We start from the raw sequence: 26545 nt of genomic DNA on the forward strand, positions 1-26545 counted from the left end.
CCAAAAAAGGCCACCACTGTTCAATCTTACAGGCCAATCTACAATGCAAGAAGGGAAAAAAAGCGTTGATCTGCCAATCCAGACACTAGGTGCTGCTGTTGAATCGCCAGCCGCCATTGAGTCGTAAGCGCTGTCGCTCAGCAAGATCCTTTCGGATCTCCTCTTGGGTAAGTCCGTCGGGACCGGACCAGTTTGCACTGCTGGTACGCTCACGGTATTTCTTGATCTTCTTATCACCCTTGAAGTTATCCTCCATGGAGAATGGCGCAATCGGCCCAAAGATGGAGTCAACTTCCATGCCGTCCTGCTGGCGAAGAAGCCCCTCTAGATGTTTGGGTTGGGCCCAATCGGGAACGGGGAACATCTCAGAATCAGAGTCGTCTTCGTCTTCGCTATCGGTGGCAATCTCTGGCAAGTGGATGCTTTCACCACTGGGGTACTTGGGAGACGGCTTGGCTGGGGCCCGCTGGGCAGATCCAGGCGCGGCCTTGGAAGCAGGTGGCGGTGCGTGATTAGGCTCGGCAAATGGAATCTTCCCATTGGTGTACTTGGCCAGGCCCATAGGGTGTGCAGGTCGTTGGGGTTGAGCATTGTTAAAGGAAGGATTGGACTGGTGTGACATAGATGACTGTGAATGTCCAAAGATGGAGGGCTTTGAAAAGCAAGAGTTAGTGACATGCCTCGAAAGAAATGGGAACCAAGGTCTAACCTTTCTGATATTTGAGGTACGGACGGGGGGCGGCATAGGAGCTCGCACGGGTTGAATTGGATTATGCTCATCCTCTGTCTTTCTGCGCTTGGAATCGCCGGTCGAATGCACGTTGGCAGGCTTGGAGACTGCGGGTCGGTGATTGGCCTCCTCGTCCATGCCTCTCTTCAGAGGTTTGGCAGGATTAGGTGCGGGTGGGTTGATGCGGCTGCTATATGGTTGCATAGACCCCAGACGAGAAGGAGGCCGGGCAGCGCCGAGGTCATTGCGCTGAGGGGGTTGAGACGATGTCTTCTCATGTTGAAGAGCCGGAGCCTGGAGACGATTAGCGGTCTGAAGAGACAACCTACAAAGTATGCTTACCTCTTTCATCTGCTGGCTACCATGCCTTTCGTGCTTCCGAGCGTTTTCCATTTGTCGGTTTCTAATGGCCTGCATACGAGCTGCTTTTTCAGGATCCTCCTGGGCGGAGGGCTCCCGGCGCTCTCTTTCAGTCTCAGCACGGCTTTCAGCCCGACTTTCAGCGCGGCTGCGCATATTCTGCCGGCGAGCCTCTTCCTGTTGCTGCTGAGCTCGCTTGCGGTCCATTTCGCGTTGCTGTTCCTCCTTTCGGCGGTCCTCTTGCTCTTTTCTGCGCTCACTAGCAAGTTGAGCTTTACGCTGAGCCTGTGTTTGACTGGAACCAGTGCTCTTAAAGCTGCTCGTAGAGGAAGCCGTGTGAAGTGAGTTGTTGCTTCCCTTCTTCTTAAGAGTTGGTTTTGCGGCAGATGGAGGGGCAATCATCGAAACTGTAGACTCCCGAACACTGGAAGATGCCATGGGAATTTGACGGGAGAGTGTGCTGCCAACCCGAATAGACATCGGCTGTGGCGGTTTGGGCTTTTGAACAGCTTCGCGAGTCGGCTTGAGGGGACGTCGATCGTTTTGTTTGGGCTGAGGGATGCCGAATCTGGAGCTGGTATCCTGAGATGATTCAGGCTCACGAGATTGCTGTCGCTGGACCTGAGAGGCCTTTGGTGCCACCTTCTCTTCCGGCTCCATCGAGGACTTATCCTGAGCCGCCTTGAGTCGCAAGGCTCTTAACCTTTCCTGTTCCCGAGATTTCTCGAGGCGGGCCTCTTCCCGTTGTTGTTCTTCTCGCTCTTCCCGATCTTGCTCCTCGCGTTCCTGTTCCTCTCGCTCCTCTCGTTCATGTTGTCGGCGCTTCTCTTCTTTCTCGGTAGAGCTTCGTGTTCGGCGACCCTCTTGTCGAGGAGGACTGACAGTCTTGGTTGGTTTTGATGCAGTTCGGTCACTAGTATCTGCAGCTTCAGCGGCTCGCTTGACACGATGCTGCTCAGGAGACGAGCTTTCCAGCCTGGGTGTGTTTCCAGTGCTCGAGAACAGGCCTTTCGCAGATTTCATGATCGACTGCAGTCTCAGTTTCGAGGCACTAATTGGACCATCAAAGCGCCTGGGAGAGCCGGTCGGAGTGGTAGACATATCAGCAGAAACATGAGACAGAGAAGCGCTTTGTTGGTGACCAAAAGGCCGCGGAGATGAGAATAATGAGGTAGATGATTTGGGTCTTTCTGGCTCTGTGGTGGATTGTTCCTTTTTGTTCGCTGTACGATCTTTATCAAGGTCGGAGAGCTTTTCCATGATGTCCATGGTCTTGCTCTTAGTAAGCTCCACGCGTTGCGGAGAACTCAATGGCTTGATCCATTCATCATCATTTGACTGAGGCTCTGAAACTGGTGCCTCAGCCTTCTGAGTCAAGGTTTCTGGCTTTGCCTCAGGCTTGGAAGCTGGAAGTTCGGGATAAGGCACTTGCCCAGTTGCTGCCACAGGAGCAGATGAAATTGATTTTCGTGGCCGAGCCGGCTGTAGTTTGCCTAGCATGCTGATCCTCTCGTGTAGAGTCTGAGTAGACTTTTTGCTGTGCATCCTGGTAACTTGTTCAGGATCCGGACCATCACTCGATTGTTTGTCGCTCTCAACATCCAATGTTGCAGAATCGGCGTTATTTTCCGTAGCAGGCTGGGTCATTCTATGACCTCCAGTCTGTCGCCCAAAGTAGCTGGGACGTCCGGCGTTGTTCATCTTTGCCGGGTCCACATGGCTTGTTCGTGAGAGACGCGAACCTCCCAAGGACTTTGAGAGCGGCTCCCGCGCAGGGAGTGAGGCAAAGCTCAAGCTACTCTTTCGGACTAGGGGTCTTTCAGGAGTAGAACCATCCGAGGGAGAGCCAATATCATCAAGGCCATTAAGCATAGTATCTTCCTTTGTAGTATCCTCAATTGTTTCTTCTTCCATTTGGAAGTCTTCGAATCGAGTTGTTTCGGCCACTGGAGCCTTCTCCGGCGAAGGAGACAGGTTTGTGACTGGCTCATCGACTTGTTTCGATTCAGCTTCTTTCTCTTCAGACGGTCTCTTTTGCTTGTCCGCAATCTTCGCTGTGGTCTGTGATGTCTTCTTCTGCGTCGGCGTCGATGGAATCTCCAGACTGGATTCCTTCGGACCTGGTTCGACAGGGTGCGTTGTTCGCGTTTGAGTCGGGGTTGGGTCGTTGGGGGGCTCGATGGTCTGCGCTCGGGAGCGGACATTCTCCTGCGCGGAATGGAAAGAGTCTTCTGTATGCTGCTGGCCAAGTGAGACATCAACCTCCTGAGTGTCGGAGCTCATATGATCGTCTGTCTCCAAGGGCTGAGTAGAGGTTTGTGATTCTGGTTGCACGTCAGGCAATATCATGTCGTCATCATCTGTCAAACCATGGTATCCAGAGTCTGTGTTATATTTGGGGAACGAGTTGAGGTTCTGGCTGAGATCAGGGTACTGTGGTTGCGACGCTTGCTCTGTTGTGTCCTTGGTGCGGGGCACTGTCGATGTGGTCGCGGGGGGCTTGGATACCACGCGATGTATGAAGGGACTGGGGCTTGCTTGGTTCTCTAGTTGTTTTTGGGCCGATGAAAATATCTCACTCAAAGGCTGTAAAGGCTGCGTTAGAGGGCGACCCGGATTCAAGCCCACAGGTGTGGCACTCACCATCCGAGACTCTTCTGGGGCGCGTTTCCGCGCGGTGCGAGGAGTTTTGCCTCTCATTTTCCCCGGAGTTTTGAACACATCCGCAAAGTTTCTAGACATTCATCAGCACCCAGTGGACACAAATCAGTGCGCGACGACTCACGCTTGGCCCTTGGAGAAGATTTCGGTCATATGTTCATTGAGCCAATCCAGTTCATGTCGGACTGGATATTCGACCTCTTCCAACTCTTGTTCGACGAGTTCGGCCATGTTTTCCTTCTCTGCGGCGATCCATGGTGCTGAACCCACGGGCTTTTGCGCCCTCGCGCCTGCCGCGGCCATGATGCAAATAACCTGCCGTACTGCTGTTTGTCGGGGTAGAAAAGTAAGGTGTTGAGTTTCAAGGGTGTCGCACGCTGCAGGGGAGTGGTGAGCGCACTATCATCGAGAATGGGGGTGGGTTGTGGGTCGCGCCGTGTCGGAATGGAGATGAGGTCTTGATCAAAACATACACCCCAAACAGGCAAGGCGTGGATCACATAAGCGAATCACCCAGGCACCCAGGCACCAACTGTCGATTCTCATACTTCGATTTCTTCCCCTTGACTTGTTTGCTGTGGATAAAGCGTTAACAGACATTCAATGGTCATCTATGACTGAGGCTATGATAAATATCTCGAGTCTGCACCTAACATTGGGCGTCCAGCAGCTGTTATCCGTGTCAGGCTTCTCATTGGAAGCAACCGAACCATGTCAAGCTCCCCTCGTGACCGTCATAGATGAAGATTTCGTCCTTGGAAAGGGTTGGCTGGAGCCTGTTCTCGTTCCCACAAGATCAAAGAGATCATCCAGACTGTTTATGTTGGATTGTAAACCAAGTCCAAACGGTCGTAGACGAACCAGACCCGTCTATAGACATTCCAACTTTGAGCCACCAAACAGCTTCGAAGTTATGTTAAGCAGTGGAGCAAGAGAACGATATTTAGACCTCCCGGCCTTTCTCGAAGCTCGGATATTTTTTTGCACTTGATCTGAAATGTGTATCGCTTGAGCATATGTCTTGAGCCCTATGGCCCTCGCACGCGATGTGTAGATATTAGCTGTGGTCGACCAGTTATTAGTCTATAGTTCAGGTTCCAAGGTCCTTTCGGCATCCTATAACACCTAGGTCTAGAAGAAATATGGAACAATCATTTCACAAAGGCATATATGTTTGTTCGATCTATTTTGAGGTTGTCAAAAAGCCCTGAACTAGCTCGTGTGGAAGAAAAAGCCGAAGAACAGGTTCGTCGACATCATAGCTCTGGCCCTTCTCTCGGCCTTGGCAACGCACATGACAGCATCAAAACAAGTCTCTTATCTCTTCCCCCCCCCTTTTCTTCACAACTGCTTCAGTCCTTTACATTCACGTCACAAATCTCTTGAAACCATTTGCATTTCTCTTATTCGTCATGGCTTCTGGTGATGTGAACTATCCCAACACGGGCAGTAAGGTACGCAAACCCTGGAAGCCGCCGGATGCGAAATCACCCGCGGACCTCAATCCCACACATGCTAATGAAACCTGCAGTATTGCGCTCCTTTCTTTCCTATACCCCTCGGTGCTGTGGCGCAGACTGATCTTGACCTCGCGGTTCAGATATCGGTGATGTGGTGACCAAGGGTAAATTGCGACACCGGGATTGTGGGGAGGATGGGATGATTACCACAATGAAGTCATCTAACCGCTTCTTCCATAGGACCTGTTGTTGATGGCATTAAGTCCGAGGCATCCCGTACCGGCAGCGAGCTACGCGATCTGAAAAACTCGCGGGTGACCCCTTCCACCACCACCGCGGATGGTCAACCGTTGACCCGTATGTCATGAGACCACTTCTATTGGGAAGGCCGACGCTAATGTTGCCTCAGACTACCACTCCCTGCTGTACAGCCTTTTGAGCGTGAGTCGCGAGAGCTTTTTTCCCGGGATACCCTTCTAACCGACCCGATCATACAGTGGGAACAACCTCGTGCGACCGCCGTTTCCTTTGCCAGCGTGATCGGATTTATCTTTGCCGCCCGTTATCTTCCTCTCCTCCGCTGGGCCTTCAAGATTCTGTACATGTCGCTTGGATGTGAGTTGGTCGCGTGTCCCGAAATACGCGGAATGATCCGTTGACAATGATGTATAGTGACTGCCACTGTTGAGATTGCTGGCCAAGTCATCCTCAAAAAGGGTATCGCCAGTGGATTCCGCCCTCGCCGTTACTACACCATCCCGAAAGAAACCGTGGAGGCTGTGCTTGAAGATTTGGAGCAGCTTGTGGACTTCTTCCTGATTGAATTCCAGCGCATTTTGTTCGCTGAGAATGTCCTTCACACCGTCGCGGTATGTTGGAGACCACCAGTACTTGGTATGACTTGAAATTGGAAACTGATGGTTATAGGCTTTCACTGCCGCTTTCGCCGGTTACTGGCTGATCCGCTTCGTTCCCCTCTGGGGTCTTGCTGTGATTGCCGTCACCACCACTTACTTCGCTCCTCTCATCTACATCAGCAACCGCGAGATTATCGATGAGCAGATTAGCAACCTCCAGGAGATCATCAACTCCCAGACCAATCAACTGAAGGATTTGGCTGGCGAGCGTACTTCTCACGCCACCGGATTGATGAAGCAGTACGTTGGTGAGTACAGCTCCAAGGCCCAGGAGTACATTGGCTCCCGCCGCTCCACATCCCCCGAGATGGCCAAGGCTCCTATCCCTATTAAGGCCGAGGAGCCCATTCCCGAATCCGTCATTGCCCCGGCCGCTGAGCCTCTGCTCAAGCAGGAGGACTTCCCTGACGCCCCCAAGATCGCACCTGTGGCCCAGGTTGTCGAGCCCGTCGAGTCCGTCGAGTCCGTCGAGCCCACAGAGCCGGCTGTCGAGCAAACTGATCGTGAGCCCCTTCTGGCTGTTTAAAATGGCTTTTTTTGTCATGACAGGTCGTCTTTGTGACCACGCATGCCAGCCAGGCTGCTAGACCAGCGACAGTGAATCACTACTAGGCGTATGGATATTTTTATGCCGTCACTGGTCTAATTGGATATGCCGAATGACACACTGGATTGTGTTCCGAGTTTCATCTCTTTGTTCGAATACGTGGAATACATGCTAAGCTTCGAATGCCACATCCTCGTGTCGACGAACTAAAAATTATGCAGGATTCTTGAGTGATGAACTTTTCATATCTCTTGTTATTCCCTCTTTTTCCTTCTGTTTTCTTCCCCCTTCTTCCAACGCATTTTTATCTGTCTATTCTCCTTCTGAAACCCTTTGTCCATGTTGTTTCTCGGGTTCATATTGTTTCTAATGAAATTACATCCACATAAACTCAAGACTTCTACGCCTATAGACCCGACCAATATGACCCTGCTGTGTACCGGTCCTTGAGCCTCGCGCAGGGGCCTCGCTGGCTACCTAGTGATATTTGAGTATGATTTCGAGATCGAAGTCTCTGTCGGAAGAAAACGGAGACGTCGAGGCCCTCAACCCCAGCCCACTTGGGCATTCGTTCACATCTCAAGCGGTTCAACAGTATTGAGAGCGAGGCAGCCGTTGAGTTTCATCTCGGTCCACTCGCTTGGCTTCTTATTCGCCGTATCGCGATTTGGGCCGGCCTGTGACCGTTCTGCTTTCTCGCCATTGTACCTCCCCTCACAACCTCGAAGACTTGCCCTGTTTAGTCGTGCTCGGAACTGTGTCCCCCTTTCTGCCACCCCCAGCTTCCCCGGATTCGAAGTCTGGTACATGTCCCGAGCGTTGCCTGATATCTGCAGTTGGCTTGTGAGTTTCCCTGAAGGGATGGTATATGTCAACACTAGATTGTAGTATGACTCTGGCGGGTTGAGGATGGAATCCCCTTGTGATGATGTTGAATTCCTCCGTCAAAGCATCGCTTCAATATCGCGCATGGAGCCTTCATCCTGGTATGCTACTCGAAAACATGCCGTTCTTCAGCCTTTTCTGTGCCTTTTATCACGAGATGCAGACAGTGAACCATCAAGTTAAAGAGGTACTTTCCCATCCTTGGATAGAAATGTGGAAGCGGAAGCTTGGGACAGACTGAAAGAGACATCGCCACAAGATGATTTAATGACGAGATGAAGAGGAAACTCCATTGAAAAGGCCTAAACGCCCAACAGCAGCATCCCAATTGAGACATGGCTTCTCGCCCATTTTCCAGAAGCCCGGGATCTGAGTCGCGGCGCAGACGAAGGACACGCATGTCCAGGTTTACCGCTCTTTGGAACCCAATAGAACAGCATCGGAGTGTCTAAGACATTGGAAACCCGGCCCCCTCTCTGAATTCTCAGTCTTGTCGGTTGGGAAGCATTGCAGACCGACTTTGATGGGATGGAGCCATATTCACGAAAACTAGCCCGGTTGGGCTGGCATCTGATTGAAGCTCTAGCCCTCGAGCTTTCCAAACTCTGCCGAAATTGCATAGCGCCCTGTCGGACACTACATGCACCGTTATCCTGTCGTGCTCTGCATCTGCTTCAGCCCGGGACCGATTGGCGGAGGTAGTCCTTGTACCTGGTAGATGTCTACTGCAGATTGCATGGGGGAAGTGGATACAATAAGGGGCTGTGAAACAGACTGGAGACGAAGTCAGTATGGCCCTATCATATAAAGCGACGATGAATGATAGAATAGCAAAGACAGAGACAAAAAGTGGGCTCTAACCGCCACTAACGTGTCGGACTTCTGCAGAGAAGCATGCACAGAAAGTTCTTTGAGTCCTATATCGCCAGGGTCTTATGTCTTTGACAAACGTACTAGACTGGTTGTAGCGGTGGAATGGTTCAATCATCATCACTGAATACAATCCGGAATCAACGATAGAGCGTTCTCAAGAAATCTATCCCTGTTAACTTCTGAGATATAGATCATGGTTTGACAGCAAGTCTGGAAACTACAGTATCTGCAACCTAGACTTCTGTGCAGAAAGCTACATAGCCTGTTCTACTTTAGGAAGCCGGCTTTTGGGGATAGAACCGTGGGGTACACCCTACTGTATAAGCCTCTGCTCCCTTTCTCTGTATCTTTGATCCGGTCAGAAGTTTATCTCTGCAACACAGCATTCCTCAGAGGCATTTCCCGGCGAAGGACTCGCTAACAGGCAAAGCGAGTTGCCGTCATACAAGGAGTAGGTTTCCCTGCAGCTGGCCGTGTGGTCTCAGACCTCTTTGATCCCGTTGAGCCATGGGGTATGTAGTTCAGTTGTTGTTCCTATTGGACTATTGAGCCATTGATCAGGCATCCTAATCCTCCGGTTGCTGCAGCACCCTTGCTCCGGTATTTCTGATGCCAAGTTCGATCTAAAATGGATGTTTCGATATGATTTTCATCCTCTTGTCTGTGGGGACAAAATAGTACGACGGTTGAGCTCTACACCCTGGAATCTTAGAGCCACCAGACAAGATCAATGAAACACCTCATGTGTAGCTTTTGTGCAGACTGCCGTAATGCGCCGTTTGTATACACTGAATGCATCTTTCTTTCCAAAGAGAATCCAGGGAATCCACATGGTGCCAATGGTCCCTGAAACAGCTTACTGCCATCATTCTTTGATTTTGGTGCTTGGATAGTCGCAGCAAGTGAAACAGACAGTGCCTCGAGAGTTGAGAAACACAGGTCTCAAATAAACACCGGCTCTACCAGCGGTATCGATGGGAATGACACGAGGCACACTGCATTGCGGTCAGTCCAAAGTGGAAGATCATTGGGATGCCTCCCATTGCTCCAACCAGAGACAAACAGCCTGTGAGTTCGACCAACTCCAAGCCAATGAGGGAAAAGTACCAATGAAGCCACTTGCAGGAGAGCCAGACAATCTCCCGAGTTCTCTGATATTCACCGCTGTCCCTTTCCTCGAGCCGTATATATGCCCAAAGCAGCAAACACCTGTACTCACACAAGCACTGCGGAACAAACCTTCGAACAAAGGTGAGGGATTGTCTTGCGTTGCTTTGTTTTTCTGTTCAAGTTTGACTCTTTGAGTCTTCTAGAAAACGACCGTTGTTCCTGAAGACTTAATTTGATTGCGCTGCCCCTACTTCTGCTTTCTCCCCCCGACCACTTCTCTTCTTCTGGCTTGCTTTTCACATTGTAGCCCTTGATTCCTTCATTCATGATTCCCATCAATTCCCTGTTGAACCACGAGATCGAGCCTGAGGGGTCTCACCGTGTCTCTTCCTCACCGAAGCGGCCGAGGATGGCCAAAGACGCCCCGGTCTTTCGCCCTGGTAAGATCCAGGGCGAGTGTCGCTATCCTCCCCATGAGGATCGGGATGAAAAGCTGAAGAGCCTTCATCAAGAGCTTATGATGAAGCCCATAGGGTCCATTGCCAAGTTCCCTCGTCATATTCCATATGCCAGTGACAAGAAGACCTTTCAAGAGAAGACTGGCCGTGATAGCTTTCATGGTATATATCTTTCCATTTACCAATACTTGCTGTCTTCTAAGGCTTACATATCTAGTCTTTCAATACACATTCAAACTGCCCGACGAAGAGAAAGAGTGGGCTGTGATGTGGGACTATAACATTGGCATTGTCCGGATCACGCATTTCTTTAAATGCAATGGCTACTCCAAGGCAAGTCTACTCTCGCACAATGAATAGCTCGGGACCTAATTGCCATAGACTACACCAGCCAAGATGTTGAATGTCAATCCAGGTCTCCGCGAGATCTGCCACAGCATCACCGGCGGCGCGCTCTCTGCTCAAGGTACGATCTATAACTCGCACACTTTTCACTCGATAAATCCGACTAGAAGATGAAACTAACGCAGTTCCCTCCGTATCTAGGCTACTGGATGCCATTTGATGCCGCCAAAGCCCTAGCAACAACCTTTTGTTGGAAGATCCGTTATGCCCTAACTCCGCTATTCGGCAACGACTTCCCAGCCCTGTGCATCTCCCCCAACGACCGAAAGAACTTTGGTCGTATGATACTCCCAACAGAGGTCATTCGACGCGCCACAGAGACCGCAATGTACTATCGCTCTCTGGAAACACTCAAAACCGTCGTTCACCCGCTTTCGCCCCCAAACCGACATCTTCCTTCCATGACACATCACCTCCTGCATGGCCCGGAGAGATTGGCCAAAGATTTCGAGTCAGACGGGGATGAGAGTATTAGCCTACGACTCCCATTGCCTAAGATCCCCCGTCATTGTTATGCGGACAGTGTTGCTAGTGTCAGCAGTGCGAGGGGCTCTTCTGTCGAAGCATACTGCACCTCACCGAAGAGCACTTCTTCTTTGTCCAGCTTCACACCTATCAATCCTCCTCGCTCCCATGCTGATTCCAACTTACAGCCTGATAGAATCATTGGCGCATTCGCTAAGGCGATACGCCAGGACCATGTCGCTGAGGGGGTTAGTGAGGATAGTGATACGGACAGTGATGGATCATCAAACCTGTATTCAACACCAAACTGTCCCTCGATAGACGGAATGATGGACATCGAAAAGCCTGATGAAATCAGTGGTATGCCTTCCGACATGGACACCAGACCGAGTGACTCTGATGATCTCACCGACTCAGAGGAGGAGTGGGTCGAGGATGATGCGGACGATGAGGACTACTGTGCTCCAGTCGTCAAGAAAGAAGGTGGCAGTGCATTCCTGAATCCGAAGACTGGGTCTCGCTCTTCAAAGTTAAAGAAGAACCCGGGCCCTAAGTCTCGAGCTCTCCGTCCTCGCTCTTCGCCTCACTTCGCTCATGAGGTCAAGGCTGCCGAAGCTTTGCTCCATCTTCATAAGACTGAGTTAGAGGCTAGCGAGCTTGATACTGAGATGGAGGATGTTGACTCGTTTTCTAGCCTTCTTCCTCGGAATGGGGGCAATAACGACCGTAAGCGACGTCGCGCCTCTTATTGATTCGGCCTATGGCCTGGGCCTCTTGCGTAGAAGGATTGGAGCTGGAGATTCCTGTATGCGGATGATTTCGATGTATTTTATGGATGTCTTGTTGGTTGTCGAAAATGTGTGTGGTTGAGTCGGATATCGATTCTTTCCAGATGTGTGAATCAATGTCGAAAAACTTTGGCGGAGGTGGTTTTCTTTGCTTGGATTTTTGCAGCAGTATGTTGTTTGAAACTGAGCTATTCCTTTGAATCATGACTGATATGAGTAGACTGGATGGCGTTAGGGTGGATATCAATCGAAATTGTTCTCATTTCATAACCTCCAAAGTAAACAATTCCTTGCCCGAAGTGAGCAATTATCTTGTTGGCGGTTTATCTACAAATTCACAGGACATAAGAATTAAATCATGTTCACTTCTGATATGCTAGCTGGCTCTCCATATAATATCAACGAAAACTAACAGTGTAAATAAAACAGAAAAGCGAAGGGAAAAAAGCGCAGCGTAATGGAGAGCTCAGGCAAGGAAAGAAATAAAAGGCCCCAACATGTGTATTTGCGGCTGCTTGCTCAGTCAACTCAATCGCTCTCATCTTCCTCCTCAAAGTCATCGGCTGATGCTTCCTCCTCGCTGTCATCGTCGATAACGTAGCTCTTCTTCTGAGTGGCAGTGGCACGGCGAGCTGGTCTAGCAGCCGCACCGCGTCGGGAAGTCGGAACGGGTTCGTCGTCATCATCTGACATATTGACATTGGCCTTTCCGGCTGGAGAGTCTAAGATATCGTTCGCCATCGCATCGATGTCATCCTCGGAATAGTCATCTACAGGCTTCTTCGACTTGGCTTGCTTCGAAGCATAGGCCTTGGCTGCCGGCGACAAAGCGGAAGCTTTAGGAGCAGCCTTGGGGGCTGGCTTAGGGGCTGCAGCTGCATCTTTCTTGGGGCGACCACGAGCCTTGGGCGCAGCTGCGGCAGCCGCTGCCTTTGGAGCAGCCTTGGCTTTAGGAGCGGCCTTGCCCTTGGCAGTAGGCTTGACCGGCTCCTCGTCCTCATCCTCATCCTCCTCATCATCGATGCTATCGACCTTGACGTCCTTGGGCTTGACCTGGATAGAACGTCTGGGGGAGTTCTGAGGAATAAGCTTGCTGTAGTCGGTCTCATCTGGATCAAATTCATCATTGGCCTTGGAGGCCCTGGCGGCAGCAGTTTTCTGACTGGCACTGCTCTCGGAACGGGGCCGCTCAGAGAAGAGCTGACGAGAATCCGCACCAGAGTCAGCACCGATGCCCTTCACCATTAGGCTGACGTCGCCGAGAAGATCATCGCCATTATCACTGTCAGAATCACTGGGAGCCGAGTACTTCACAGGTTGGCGAACACGCGCAGAGGGCTTGCTTGCCTCACTCTTGGCAATTTCCAAGAAATCGTCATCGGAGTCCTCATCAATCTTGAGCTTCGGCTTAGGTCCTCGTTTGGCCGCTGGCTTAGCTGCTGGCTTAGCTGCTGGCTTAGCTGCTGGCTTTGTCGTTGATTTAGCTGCTGGTTTGGGCTTCGGAGGGTCAGCGTCGTCAATGTCCATTGAGTCATCAGCTGGCTGAGTCGAAGCTCTCGAAAGTTGAGGGATATCGTCGATACCAACGAAGTCATCCTCTTCTTTAAGTTGAGACTTAGACTTTGAAGCGGCACGACTCTTCTTGGGGAGAATCTCCTGGTCCATATCGAAATCATCATCTGAACCAGCTCCAGGCGATGCGCTTGGCTTGGCCGAGGATTTGTTGAGGAAATTCATCAAGCTATTGACTTGTGGTTCCTTTTTCTTAGCTGCTGCAGCCTTCTTTGTCTTAGGGGCCCCGAAGTCTTCATCGTCGGGATCATCGCCATTGGCAGCCTTACGCTTGCGGGCAGTGGCAGCACGGCCACCTCCAGTGGCCAGCTTGGTCGAACCACGACGACCCAGGCTGGCCAGCTTGCGCGAACGGCGCTCCTCATCCTCGAGCTGGAAGCGCCACTCGTTGATAAATTCATCTAGATCATGTCTCCAGATGTCCTCCTTGGACAACTTGATGAGAGCATCGACCTCAGTTTCCCTATCACCAATTTGGCGGCGAAGTTTCTCCACGCGCTCCTGGGTCAAAGACCACATGGGCATGCCTAAAAGATAGTCGAACGAGTTGGAGAGCACTTGGACTTCGGCTTCATCCGATTCGTCCTCATCTCCTTCAACTACAGGCTCATCTTCTCCCGCCTTAGCTGCTTCAGCCACCTTAGCGATTGGCTTGAAGCCCTTCTCTTTAGCTCGCTGATAAGAACGGGCTTCTTTTTCTTAGAAATGATCAATTTGCCATCAATGATCTCCTGAACGAAGCGAGCTTGATTGCTGAGTTTCTCCAGCTCTTTCTGGAGGTCATCAAGCTGGTGTTGCTTGCGCTTCTCGTAGTACTTAAGACGGACATGGAAGAACTCCTTGAGAATGTCATCGACAGAGGCGTATTTGGTGATACGACCCTCAGGATCAAAGGCGACAAGGTTGGTAGTGGCAATCGACTTGGTCAACTTGAACTTTTCCTCCAATCCTTCGGAAAGGGCAACCTTCATGTGCTTCTCATCAAGCTGGATCACAAAGTGAACCTTGGTGTGTGTATTGTAGTCCTTGTAATCCTTGATGAATGATGGCACCTTCTCGGCTTTGATAATATCCTCAAGCTTGTCCTTGAAATCCTGAGTCCAGGTACGAATAGGCAGTTCGGTGATCTCTACCTCCTTGTCTCCAGATTCTCTGATGATACCACTAAACTTGTAGCGATCACCACCCAGCGCGACAACCTCACCGGTGAAGCCACGGAACCACGGCTGCATGGGCTCGGGAGTCTCGCCATTCATGAGGCGCTTCAAGTTGCTGACAACATCTTCAGGGTTGTAGTTAGGGATAGTCGAACTCCATCCAGTACCAATACCATCGGCACCGTTGATCAAAATGAGCGGGACCACAGGCATGAAGACTTCCGGCTCAATTTTCTTGCCGTCGTCCTCGCCGTACACCAACAAGGGCTCATCCGCGGTATGGAAGATTTTCCGCGCGAACGGCGACAAGCGAGTGTAGATGTAACGAGCACTAGCACAATCGCCACCACCCTGAAGTCGACTACCGAAGTTTCCACTTGGCTCCAGGCAATTGACGTTGTTGGAGCCGACAAATGTCTGAGCAAGGCCAACAATGGTCTGCTGGAGTGACACATCACCGTGGTGGTAGGCTGTCATTCCAGAGACGTGACCTGCCAATTCCACGACCTTCATATCTTTCTTCAGATTACGGCGGAAACAGGTGTACAGCACCTTGCGCTGACCGGGCTTCAAACCATCAACAACAGAAGGAATGGAACGCATGTTGTCTGCCATACTGAATAGAATCAGCTCCTTGTTAATGAAGTCGGTGTATGTAATCTTCGACAGCGAGTGATCCAAGTATGTGCCAGGCTTGTATTGACGAAGCCACTCTTTGCGCTCATCTGCCTTCTTCTTGGAGAAAGCTAGCTCAATAAGCCCGGGCTCGTCATCTTGCATGGTGTGGAACTCCTTGAGATGGCGGTCGAGATCACGGAAGTAGACCTGAGCATCCTCTGTGGTACTGGTTCCCAGACCCTTGTAATACTTGTGGTCCCATCCACGTTCGTGTTTATGAAGTTGGTGCCATTCTTCGTATTCAGGCATGGTGAAGAATGACTTCATCTTGGTAGGGTTCTTCGGGTCACCCTTCCAAACCTTGATAATTGGGGTAATGAACTCAATGAGAAATTCGGGAATCTTCAACAAGCTCGGGAACTGCGCCTGAAGGAAGTTGATGAGCAAGCCCTTGATGTGACTTCCGTCGTGATCCTGATCAGTCATGATCATAAGATGACCGTATCGCAGACCCTTGGTTTCAGTATACTCCTTCTTGTGTTGTAGACCAATGAAATTCTTGATATTTTGAATCTCAGCATTCTTCGAAATCTGGTCGAAAGAAGCATCGCGGACATTGAGCAACTTTCCGCGCAGGGGGAAAACACCGAACAAGTCAGGACCAACGACTGCTCTTCCTGCCATAGCCAAACCCTTGGCGGATTCACCCTCGGTAAGAATCAGCGTGCAGTGGTGGCCTTCCCTGGTACCGGCTTTATTGGCATCAACCAGCTTAGGATTGTTCATACGCGAGCGACGACCGGTGTCACCCTTCTTCAAAATCTGATCGGCCTTTTGCTCTGCAAAGTGTAGGATATTCGACATCACCTCAGTCTTGAGAACCTTCTTGTAGAAGTCTTCCTCAAGAATACACTTGCTCCCGAACTGACTTGTCTTGGTGGTCAATTGTTCCTTTGTCTGCGAATTGAAGGCCGGGTTGACAATGAGAGCTTTCACGAAGATGAAGATATGGTTCCGAATTTGCGCTGACTTGAGTGTGGCGCCTGTCTTGTTTCGCTTCTTCACTTGATCAGCCAGGCGATTACAGATCTGATCTGCGATGTAGTTGACGTGGGTTCCACCAGATGTTGTCGCAATGGAGTTGACAAAAGAAACCTGCTGGAATGAACCATCTGATACAGCAAAACCAATTTCCCAGCGAGGGTCAGGGTTGCAAGTAATGATCTCATCCTTCGCGGCAGCACCCTCGTCGCCACGCTCCTTGCGGATGGCTTTAGTGTACATTTCCATGTACTTGCGGAAGTTGCGAATGGGGATGCGTGCGCCGTTCAATTTCACAGCTACGTTGGCAGTACCCGCCAAATCGTAAACTCGACGCTTAACAAGAGCTTCAAAGTCATCGTCAATACCTTCCATGCCGAATTTCGCAAAATCGGGCTTGAAAGTGACCTTAGTGTAGTCGTCACCTTTCGCGTCGGTGATCTTTGCCTTGCCCATTTTTGTCATGTTTTGGGTCCATGTCTGCTTGTACTTCTCTTTTTTGGCGCGAGTCTTGGGTCTCAAGTGAGAACTCGGTAGAGAAGACATTACAAAGCTTGGCACCAAAACCATTACGACCACCAGTCACCTTCTGCTGACTATCGTCGTAGTTGGATGATGTGAGAAGGTGGCCGAAAATGAGCTCAGGCACGTAGATCTTCTCTTTGGAGTGAATCTCGATGGGAATACCACGTCCGTTGTTCCACACACTGATCTCACCAGCTTCGCGATCAATGGTAATCCGCATTTCGCTCATATTTGAGTCATTGTGCTTATTATCGGCAGCGTTGACAACAATTTCGTCGAAGATCTTGTACAGACCAGGGACGAATGAGACTTCACGGTTTTCCATAACCTCAGTTACAGAATTGTAAACCCACATTTGCTGGGTGGTGCGTTCGGTAGAACCAATGTATGTATCGGGACGCTTGATGATATGTTCGAGTTGGGTAAGCTGTAAAGATAGTTGGCATTAGTATTTGGACTCGACAATGTTCATATAACGGGAGCGCAGTTTACCTTCTGGTACTTCTCTGATGCATCGCCGTTCTTGCTGTCGCTGGGAGCGTCTCCCCCGTGAGACTCATTTTCGACGTCAACTAGTGGCTTCGAGCCAGCTCGCTTGGGAGCGGCTGCTTTCTTAGCCTTGGGGGGAGTGTCCATGAGCAGAGAATCGGCATCGGACATTTGAGCGTCGGACATCTCGTCCTCGCTGTCGGCCTTGGCCTTCTTCTTAGGAGCGGCAGTTTTGGCAGCTGGTTTAGCTTTCAGTGTGGTTTGGGTTGTTTTTTTGGCGGCGGGCTTAGCGACAGCTGCTTTCTTAGGGGCGGCTTTCGCTTTAGGTTTCTGAGACGTGTGGTGTCAGATAGACGGCGCCTGATACATGTCACAATAGGGATTCTTACCGACACAGGCTCAGGGACGAAGTCAGAGCTACCTCCCTCGTCCTCAAAGACCGAGTCTTCCATCAGAGAATCATCCATGATGGGAAGATTGTCAAGCCGTTGCAAGATTAGTGGGAAATAGGACGTGTCTGTTTGAGGCTTGGAATTGGTTCAGATGAGCGACAACGCCAGGTAGACAAGCTTCAAAGGCGAATCACTCAAGACCCGACATATCCTCAGAGCAGGTGAAGAAAAGACAAGAATGCTGAGGGGAACCGCCGCAGTGTTGTTTTTTGCCTGAAACGCGACTTCCCCGACTATCAAAGCGGTGAATCCTTTCTGACCACTCGGATCATCATTCTTCCTCACCGCCTGCAAACACGGCCCAAATAGGCAATTTCCAAACAAACGACACGCTTTTTGCTTCCCCTCACAAATGGATGATTCTGATTGACTGCAGATATGATGTTGATAATGTACTGTGTACTGTAAGTTCACTTAATGCTTATGCATTAAGACAACATAGATCTGTTGTATCTCTGAAAACGTCAACAAATCCCAATTTTGAGCGCGCTCAGCGCAAATCGAGTTATTAGTGTCTAAATATAGTTTGACGCGCTGAATGGATTGACTCCACGATGGCGCTAAAAGAAACATGCTATGATAACTCTGTGGGCCAACAAAGTTATCATCAAGGATAGCATTCATTTTACTCAGGAGTTGAACCCCAATCATGGTGTACAGTAATAACGTTGGGGATCCCCGTAACGTTAATAGCGGAAGCAATGCATCCGAGGTACGCTAATAGCCCCAGCGCAAACACCATTACCTGCTCAGTGAAGTTAGAGCACTACTTAGCGATAATCAAGAGTCCTCAATGCCAGTCTGGAAATTGAGAAACTGTTGTATATAAGTGACAAGAGTTCGAATGCAATTCAAGCCGTATCTGGGCGGAAGTGCAAGGAAATCGACTTCTTCCGATTGCTTTTATGATCCCACCTCCCAATTACACCTCCGGAGACCACCAGAGTAAGGACAGTGTATCTATATGGGATGATATCTGAAATATCTTCTATTGATAGGTCCAGCCGCGGGGATTGTGCATATCATATAGCCCTTGCATGGAGTTGGGCTTCATGCGAGCGGAATATTTCGATTGGCTCGAACTGAAACGGGTGATTTACATATTATGACAAGGGCCTCGGCAAGGAGGCATGTCCTTCTAGCCTGCCAGGTTCCGAATCCATGAGAAGAGCACATTAGGATGTCAGCCAAGTATATCGTACAGTTTCTGATCTGGCTGCTCCTAGCCTAGAAAGCCGAACCATGAACATATCTGCTACAAGCCAAATTTCCCTCAAAGGTGAGCGGTTTGCATTGATCACCTTATGTCCCACTATTGATTAGTTTACTTCCAATACCCAAAAATCTCGAATCTTCCAAGTGGGCTCGAAAAACTTCATACTGACAGGTGGACCACAGGGGCGGGAGATCCACAGAGCAAAGGCCAGGGCCTGTGAATTCCATTCAACATTAGCTTCGGGCTATACAGCATTCGCCCGCTCCGATGAGAAGAGACATGACGCTGGCCAGCCTCTAAAGTCATTTCCTTCCAGTGACCTCCAGCAGATTAGGGTGAAACGGTGGCGCGTAATTACCTTACAGGAGTCACGTCGAGTGTCACGAATGATGGGCCAAGAGATAGCTTATTGACCAATAGATAGGGATTCAAATTACGGTAATCACCCCTGATGTATCGCAAATACAGAAGTACACTGTATCATGCGGGAATACAGACTGTACTGTACATCAACAAATAGTTCGAGTGCAGCTGCAGGTCATCTGCACAGTCGTAATAATCGTCCGAAATAGAGGTCCTTTCATAGTGCCATTGCCCCTAACCTACTCTCCCCACCAGTATGATGCTCTGAATGGTGAGCTCAAATTAACGTGGAGAAGATCCATGGAACGTCAACGGAAGAGGGAACTGTCCGGAGTATAAGGCACACACAAGAACAGTAAAGAACAATAAAGAGCAAGAAAGACAAGAACTCCAGAGCTCAATTCCCGTCAACTTAATATCAGAAAACTAGTCAAAACAGTCGGTGTAAGAGGATCGACGGGGCCGAGACTTCAGGAGGGGAAAGCTAAAGGGGCTAAAGTGGATTTGCTCTCCTGACTCCCTTTTCCTTTCTCCAGCCTCTTGTGTGGATTAAGACTGCGAACTGTCGCCTCGACTTAGTTTGTGCTTCAGTCTAAAGCTCAGCAATGCAGCGGAGATCTGCGCTTGTGTCCAGCGTCCAAATATAACCCACATACCACACCCTGCTCACCATGGAAAGCCCGCCAGTTTCCCCCGGTTCGCACGCGTTGAACCACGATTCAATGGTCACTGTCGCTCTATCCGATATCCAGTCCAGTTCGGAGCACACACAGCCCGATTGGCGTAATCTCGACATTCCTCCCACGCCAGTGCAGGCAAGCCACATGGAAAAGGGCGACTCGTTTGGCCCGGAAATCCAGGATGGAAGGACAACCCCGACCCCCGAAGACGATATGCCGACACCGAACGCCAACGGAGAGAAACAATTGGAGGAAGGCTTCAACGACGTGAATTGGGAGAATCTGGACAAGACGGAGGAGCAAGAACCGCGCGGGGAAGGGTCCGATGATGTGGGTGGACAGTCGCGAAAGGTGGAATGCGGGCACTGACATTCTTTCTTAGTCCACCGCCCTCCTTCTCGCTCGACTCGAACAAGAGAATAACGCGTTGGCGACGAACCCCAAATCAGGAATTACCAATGTGCCACATAAGACGCATCAGCGGCAATCCCGCTCCGAGTCGCTACACCAGATCAAGCGACTCATCAGGGACCCGACGCGGGCTGAGCTGCGATACTCCCAATTGCCCCCTCCTCCGATGACCGAGTTGGAATTCTGGGCAGCCTTGGTGGCTGATTACCACCAGACGGCTCAGCGCTTGCCGACATTGACCTCGAATAAGATCCAGGGAGGTGTACCTCCCCCACTGCGAGGAGTGGTGTGGCCGAGTCTAGCGGGGGCGCGCGACCCGAACCTTTTGCAAGAGTTCCAACGACTCCAGGGAGAAAGCAGTCCGTATGATGGGCTGATTGGCAAGGACATTGGTCGCAGCTTCCCCAATGTGGAGATGTTCCGCGATCCCAATGGCGAGGGCCAGCAGATGCTCGCCCGAGTGTTGAGATGTTTCAGTCTCTATGATACCAAGATTGGCTATTGCCAAGGGCTTGGATTTGTGGTTGGTCCTCTGCTCATGCATATGACAGATGCCGAGGCCTTTTGTGTTTTGGTCCGGTAAGTTCCTGCGATGGAAGATGATGCAAGTTGATCAAGAAATACTGACTTGACTCTAGTCTCATGGACCACTACAATCTCCGAACATGTTACCTTCCCGATCTCTCTGGTCTTCATCTTCATGTCTACCAATTCCAAAATCTCCTCGCGCGCCATCGGCCTGCTCTATTTGAACACCTAGAGTCACTGCACGTTGAACCGGTCTACGTATCACAGTGGTTCCTATCATTCTTTGCGGTGGCATGTCCACTCCCGATGCTTCTCCGAATCTACGACGTCATTTTCCTGGAAGGTGCCTGTGAGACTCTTATGCGCGTTGCACTTTCTTTGATGCAGCGCAACGAGAAGAGAATTCTCGCTTGTGCCGAATTTGAGGATGTGATGCAATTGCTATTGTCGCGTAGCTTATGGGACACGTAAGTCTTGGTTATCACCTGAACAAAGGACTTTACTGACGTGTGATGCAGATACGCGTTTAACGCAGATGACTTGGTCAATGACTTTGTTTCTCTCACTTGTCTTGTGACAAGGGAGAGCCTCCAAGCTCTTGAAGCCAGCTACAACCAGTCCCAGGGCAACCCCACTGGAATCTCCTTCCCCCAGATGCAGGCCACAGCTTCTGGATTCCTTGGAAAGTTGTGGACAGGCTCTTCTAACTCCCATCAATCAGTCAAATCACTCAACCCGAACTCAACTTCTACACGTCCGAACAGTACCATTCGTCGCTCCACCTCTAAACAAAGCCTCACTTCCACTCTCAACTCGGTTGAAAGTACGTCCGACGCAAGCACTGCGCCCACCGAGCTGTCAACTGCCACAACAGGCTCTGATGGCAAATCACGAATCAAATCCAACCTGTCATCACATCACAAAGACCGCGACCTTCATACCCAGATTGAAGACCTGTTAATAGCACTGAGCGATCTCCAACGCCAGCAAGCTGATTTGACACGTGACTTGCAACAGGAGAGAGAGGACCGTGAAGAAGATCATGCTCTGGCCAAGGAAATGCTGAGTCTCATCCAAGAGATGCCGGCTGAAACGCCGACCGAATTGATTGACAAGGCCAAGGCACGCTTTGACCCGAGCGTGCCAAAGCGTATCTCAATTACCCAAACAAAGCTCCAATTAAACGACGATGTCGCACGATGGAAAGAAATGCATGAGGTGGAAGCTGGCCGTTGCTTGGACCTGACTCGTCGCATCGACGATTTTGAAAAAGAGAATGCGTCGATGAAAGAACAACTACGAGAAGCTCGAGGCCGAATTCAAGACAATTACCGCGATCGACAGCGGCTCGAGCGCATGAACCGGGAATTACGCACTCTCAAAACCCCTACTTCGACTACAGCGACTCCACCGGATACCTCTCCCACTGATTACGGAGAGGCTCACTCCCCCACGAGTGGTCTGCGTGAGCTCAAGCTCACCCGCACCAACTCCACCAAAAGCCCAACATACAGTAAACGGACTAGTAGCCTGGGTCTTCAGAAGGTGCTGGCAACCGAGAACAACGGACCGGCGGGTGATGAGACCTTGCTCATGGAGCTCGTCACTTCCAAGACTGCGGAGGCAGTTGCAAAGCAAGAGCTCGAAGAGGTGAAGAGCAGGCTGGAGTCATTAAAAAAGATCATAACTCCAGCCCAGGCGGCGAAGTTAGAGCATCGCCAGTCCTTTGTTGGCCTTTCTCCATCCCGAATCAGCATTTCCAAATCTGCCACTGAACCGGCCAAGCAAGTGATGACACCCCCTGCCGCCAATACCGGAGGCGGCGGCTTCTTCAGTGGATGGGGTCGACGGGCCAACAATGAAGCCCCGTCCTGATAGCGATGGAGAAATACGTATAGCTACCTTCCAGCGTATGCCTGTCCGGCCCAGGCAGTTGGCCAGTCCAATGGGTCATATTGGATTGGAGTGAATTAGAGAGCTGGTTGAGATTCTGTATCTGAGTACATAGCGATATTCCCCCTTTGGAAAGTACATACCTTGATATTTTGATATTTAATGAATGCATACTGCAACCACTTCACTTTGCCAGGACAATGATTCACCTCACTGTTCACATTCACAGCCAAGTGAGACATCATCTTTGCCGATCCGGCACTTCTCGGATGCTGCCGAACGCGTCAAGCCATTGATCGACACTATGAATATTAAGAAAATATCACCATACCACGAATGCTCTCTCTCTCTTTATGCTCGAAATGTCTTTTCTCGTGCGCCCCTATTTATTGACAAAGAAATTCCCCCCAAAACTAGACTCTCGGCAGGACCCAACCTGGATTATCTGCAGCCTGCGATTGGCCCGATCAGCTCAATAGCCCTGAAGAACCAGGCTCCAGCGGCAAGCCGAGCCAAGCCGCCACGCCTCGCGCGAGAAGTGGAATAAAAAAAACAGTAGAAAACGGGGCAGATTCCCCGATGATTTCGCGTTTTCATGCCTTTTTCGCCGTGATGGACTCTCTCGTGGCGCTGCGGGGTCTGTTTGGCTCTCCAAGGCGCCGTTTTGCAGTTGCTGCGGCGCTTTTGTTGCTTTTGTTTTTTCTTGTTCCGTATTATAGAGAGCAGGCTATTTCTATTGTGCCGTTACGAAACAAATTGACTGAGTAATTACTTGTCCCGGTGTCTTGTCCGTGTTTTTTTCCCCCGGCAGTTTCTGACTTTGTTAGACCTATAAAGCCTCCTAGTGTCCCTTTCCCGAGTGAATATGCCAGTCAACGGCCTATTAATTCATCGCGGGTTATCAATGACCCCTATCCAGACTATGATAGTCCGCAATGGATCTCTGCGTCAAAAGGGGCGTTTCAGCCTTGCATGGGGCCCCACGGCCGACTTCTCAGTCGCAAAGATGAAGACACTATGACGAGTGGTTACCACTGGAATATATCAGGTGCAGAGGAATACCCTGTAAAAGCGGCCGAGAAGGAGACTAATGACCAATGTAGATTTTCCCGCGCCCATTTTTGGATCGTACGAAGCTTGGAATTTGGATCGGAGCCTTTGCAGCGATCGCCACTCCCGATATGGTCCGTATGGATATACGGAGGGGAATGCGACATCGCAAATGAATGATTGGCAGAGTGAATCATTTGGTTCGAGTGAAGCAGCCGAGATCGACTGGGAGCATGTCGATTGGGCTCAATTACAGCAGGCATGTTTGCAGCGCAATACGCTTCGATATAGTACGACTGAGCCAAACGAGAAGACTGTCTGGGGCCTTTTCAAATCTTTCGACCCGGAGACGCAACAAACACCACCAGAATCATCTCTGAAGCACTTGGAAGAAACCCGAAAAGCTGCTCAGCCCCAACCGGAGTCACGGACTGCGGTTATCTTGCGCTCGTGGATTGGCATGCAGTATACCGAGAACGACTTGTACAACATTCGCTCCATGATCATGGAGCTGTCTCTTTACTCGGGGGGAGAGTATGAGATTATTCTTCTGGTAGACTGCCAGGACAAAGCATTGCCCAAAGAGAGCGATCATGCTGCTTGGACTGCATTCAAAGAGAAACATTTACCTCGGGAACTTCGAGGCTTAGCAGTCTTCTTTAACAACAAAATGCTCAAGGACTGGTATCCTGAGATTGATGTCCATGTGTATGCATTATCCCCACGAGAGAGATGGAAAAGACCAGTTCCACTGACTCCCTCCTAGAGCAATACTGCAGTATTTCCAGCCCACGCAGATCTTCTCCCAGCTCCACCCTCAGTACGACTATATTTGGCAATTCGAAATGGATGCCCGGTATACTGGCAATATGTATGATCTCTTACAGCAGGCGACCGAGTTCGCCAAACAGCAGCCACGCAAGTATCTGTGGGAACGCAATACCTACTTTTACATGCCAGCCGTGCACGGCACCTGGGAAGAGTTCAACGAGCAGATTGACCAGATCATGGCCGGCCATGAGAGCATCTGGGGTCCCCACCCTGCTCAGGGAATCGAAATTGAAGGACAGACCCCTTTGCCCCCTGTTCTCCACCCAGAGGAAGAGCCCGGCATCTGGGGAGTAGGCGAAGAAGCCGAGCTAATCACTTGGCTTCCCCATTTCGATCCGACAGGGACAGACTGGCCCTTCCGCGATCGCGTGTTTAATTTCCCCCAAGAGCAAGAGACGCCTCGTCGCGCGGCTGTTGTTGCTATGTCTCGGGTGTCTGCGCGACTCCTTCGTGTTTTACACCATGACAAAGTTCAATGGGGAGTTGGGCTCGCCTCGGAGATGTCACCTCTCTCTTGGGCTTTATACTATGGTCTGAAGGCTGTGCAAATCCCCCACCCAATATATCATGAGCACCGGTGGGATCCTCAAGAATTGAACTCCCGTGCCAATCCGGGTGAACCTGGCAAAGTCAACGCTGGTATGGACAGTATCTGGAGCTGGAACAAGCATAACGATATCATTTACAACACGACTTTCATGTTCAACTCGAAGTTCTCGGAGAAGTTGTATAGAGCCTGGATGGGCTTTGACGGCGCCGAAGAGGTATGTACTCTGCTGATGAATGGCCCTTGCTTCCTATTAACGGCACACAGTGGGAAAATCACAATAATCGACTCTGTCTCCCCCCTATCTTTTTACATCCTGTAAAGAACCTGCAGGCGACGGGCAAAATACAATAGGCTAAGTGGAGGCCGACAACGGCTGCGAATGATAGAGGCGGGACATGTCCATACGTAATACTTAGAAATCATTGTATATACCCTAAGGTAGAAGGTGGATAATAAGATACAGCACCAGGGTCCCGATATCGCGGCCAAACTAGCTCCGGGTTTTTTAGATCGCTGCGATTGTGGACCACTTGTGTATACCATGTAGGATCCCCGTATGCATGCTTCACCTACAGTATCCCAAAATCTGCCATGGAGTTAAGAACTGATGTAGGGCATACTTCCGCTAGACGGATGTCAGCCTGCCCTGTTTTCGCATGTTTTCGTATTGTCGTATATTTTCGTATGCTGTCGGTTTTTCTGTCCCAGAATGAACGAGCCTCGGCTGGGTGGCGAAAACTTTTCCTGAAATCTCAAGTGGACCTTTGATCAGATACGTGGAGAATCGGAGAATGCAACGTTAGTGCATATTTACCCCGATTGCCAAGGTGAAAGGAGCTTCACTCGGCAGTTCAGGCCGGTCTGTTCCTGCAAATCCCACGACCGGGGGGTTCAACATGCTCACAGGCTGCACAGATGAACGCGATTAACGAGCTCCCAGCACCCAAAGAACTAACGCTGCAGAACATTTGCGCTTACATCTTGCGCCACTTCGATAGCTTCATATTAAAGTTTGATCCTCCGATCGAATGCGCCTTTGTTTTCCCCTGGCCTATTCCATTTCCTATGCCATTGCCAAGGATGAAAACCCTACACACGCGATTCTAGGCCTGCAGAGCTGGCCATGGAGGTGTTCGCCAACACCGTTCACTGTTAAGGCTGACAGGAACCTCGGAACCAGGCGGAGACAGCCGATAATGTGCCTATCATCTCGATGGAGATTTCGGGTGATTCCCCCCATTCCATCCAGCCCCGTTTCTTTTATATGAAGCGCTCCGTTGGGGTTTTCACCGAAATTAGGGCACGTTTCACTTGACCCAATCTTTGGAAATGGGGAAATCGAATGCTGAGCGTCGATTCCCCCCACTTCATGACGAAGAAATATTTAGTCCGAGATCTGTCGATGCCATGTGGCAAGCTGAATTAGACTTGCGGCGATTTCCCTTTAGGGTTAGGAATGTATCAGTTGTAGACGACCAGGACAAAACTGGCCGTTGCCCCAGGTCAGCAC

General features: G+C 50.4%; 5 protein-coding genes across 5 annotated transcripts; 3 read left to right on the forward strand and 2 right to left on the reverse strand.

Moving 5' to 3' along the window:
* Positions 1-85: 85 nt before the first annotated feature.
* N7511_006990 (uncharacterized protein) lies at positions 86-4054 on the reverse strand (the record flags this gene model as incomplete). Its single annotated transcript, XM_057129367.1, has 4 exons — positions 86-652; positions 710-1024; positions 1073-3824; positions 3876-4054. The coding sequence occupies 4 exons, from the start codon at positions 4052-4054 to the stop codon at positions 86-88; spliced, it is 3813 nt and encodes a 1270-aa protein (XP_056983923.1).
* A 1109-nt stretch (positions 4055-5163) lies between these two features.
* N7511_006991 (uncharacterized protein) lies at positions 5164-6654 on the forward strand (the record flags this gene model as incomplete). The annotated part of the gene is made up of 7 exons (XM_057129368.1): positions 5164-5281; positions 5352-5375; positions 5452-5568; positions 5621-5652; positions 5709-5826; positions 5884-6080; positions 6139-6654. 7 exons carry the CDS (start codon positions 5164-5166, stop codon positions 6652-6654), a joined length of 1122 nt encoding a protein of 373 aa, XP_056983924.1.
* Positions 6655-9868: 3214 nt separating this feature from the next.
* Positions 9869-11623, forward strand: N7511_006992 (uncharacterized protein; the record flags this gene model as incomplete). Its single annotated transcript, XM_057129369.1, has 4 exons — positions 9869-10163; positions 10219-10338; positions 10393-10467; positions 10548-11623. The coding sequence occupies 4 exons, from the start codon at positions 9869-9871 to the stop codon at positions 11621-11623; spliced, it is 1566 nt and encodes a 521-aa protein (XP_056983925.1).
* Positions 11624-12187: 564 nt separating this feature from the next.
* On the reverse strand, positions 12188-17528 carry N7511_006993 (DNA topoisomerase 2; the record flags this gene model as incomplete). Its single annotated transcript, XM_057129370.1, is given in 5 exon segments — positions 12188-13906; positions 13918-16527; positions 16538-16999; positions 17065-17391; positions 17451-17528. 5 exon segments carry the CDS (start codon positions 17526-17528, stop codon positions 12188-12190), a joined length of 5196 nt encoding a protein of 1731 aa, XP_056983926.1.
* A 2235-nt stretch (positions 17529-19763) lies between these two features.
* On the forward strand, positions 19764-25386 carry N7511_006994 (putative GTPase activating protein (Evi5); the record flags this gene model as incomplete). The annotated part of the gene is made up of 9 exons (XM_057129371.1): positions 19764-20102; positions 20155-20762; positions 20822-21178; positions 21230-22579; positions 23261-23368; positions 23432-23652; positions 23708-24362; positions 24421-25249; positions 25300-25386. 9 exons carry the CDS (start codon positions 19764-19766, stop codon positions 25384-25386), a joined length of 4554 nt encoding a protein of 1517 aa, XP_056983927.1.
* Positions 25387-26545: the final 1159 nt, after the last annotated feature.

The sequence above is a fragment of the Penicillium nucicola genome (assembly GCF_028828085.1).
Source record: "Penicillium nucicola strain IBT 29836 chromosome Unknown utg000006l, whole genome shotgun sequence".
NCBI classification, from domain to species: Eukaryota; Fungi; Ascomycota; class Eurotiomycetes; order Eurotiales; family Aspergillaceae; genus Penicillium; species Penicillium nucicola.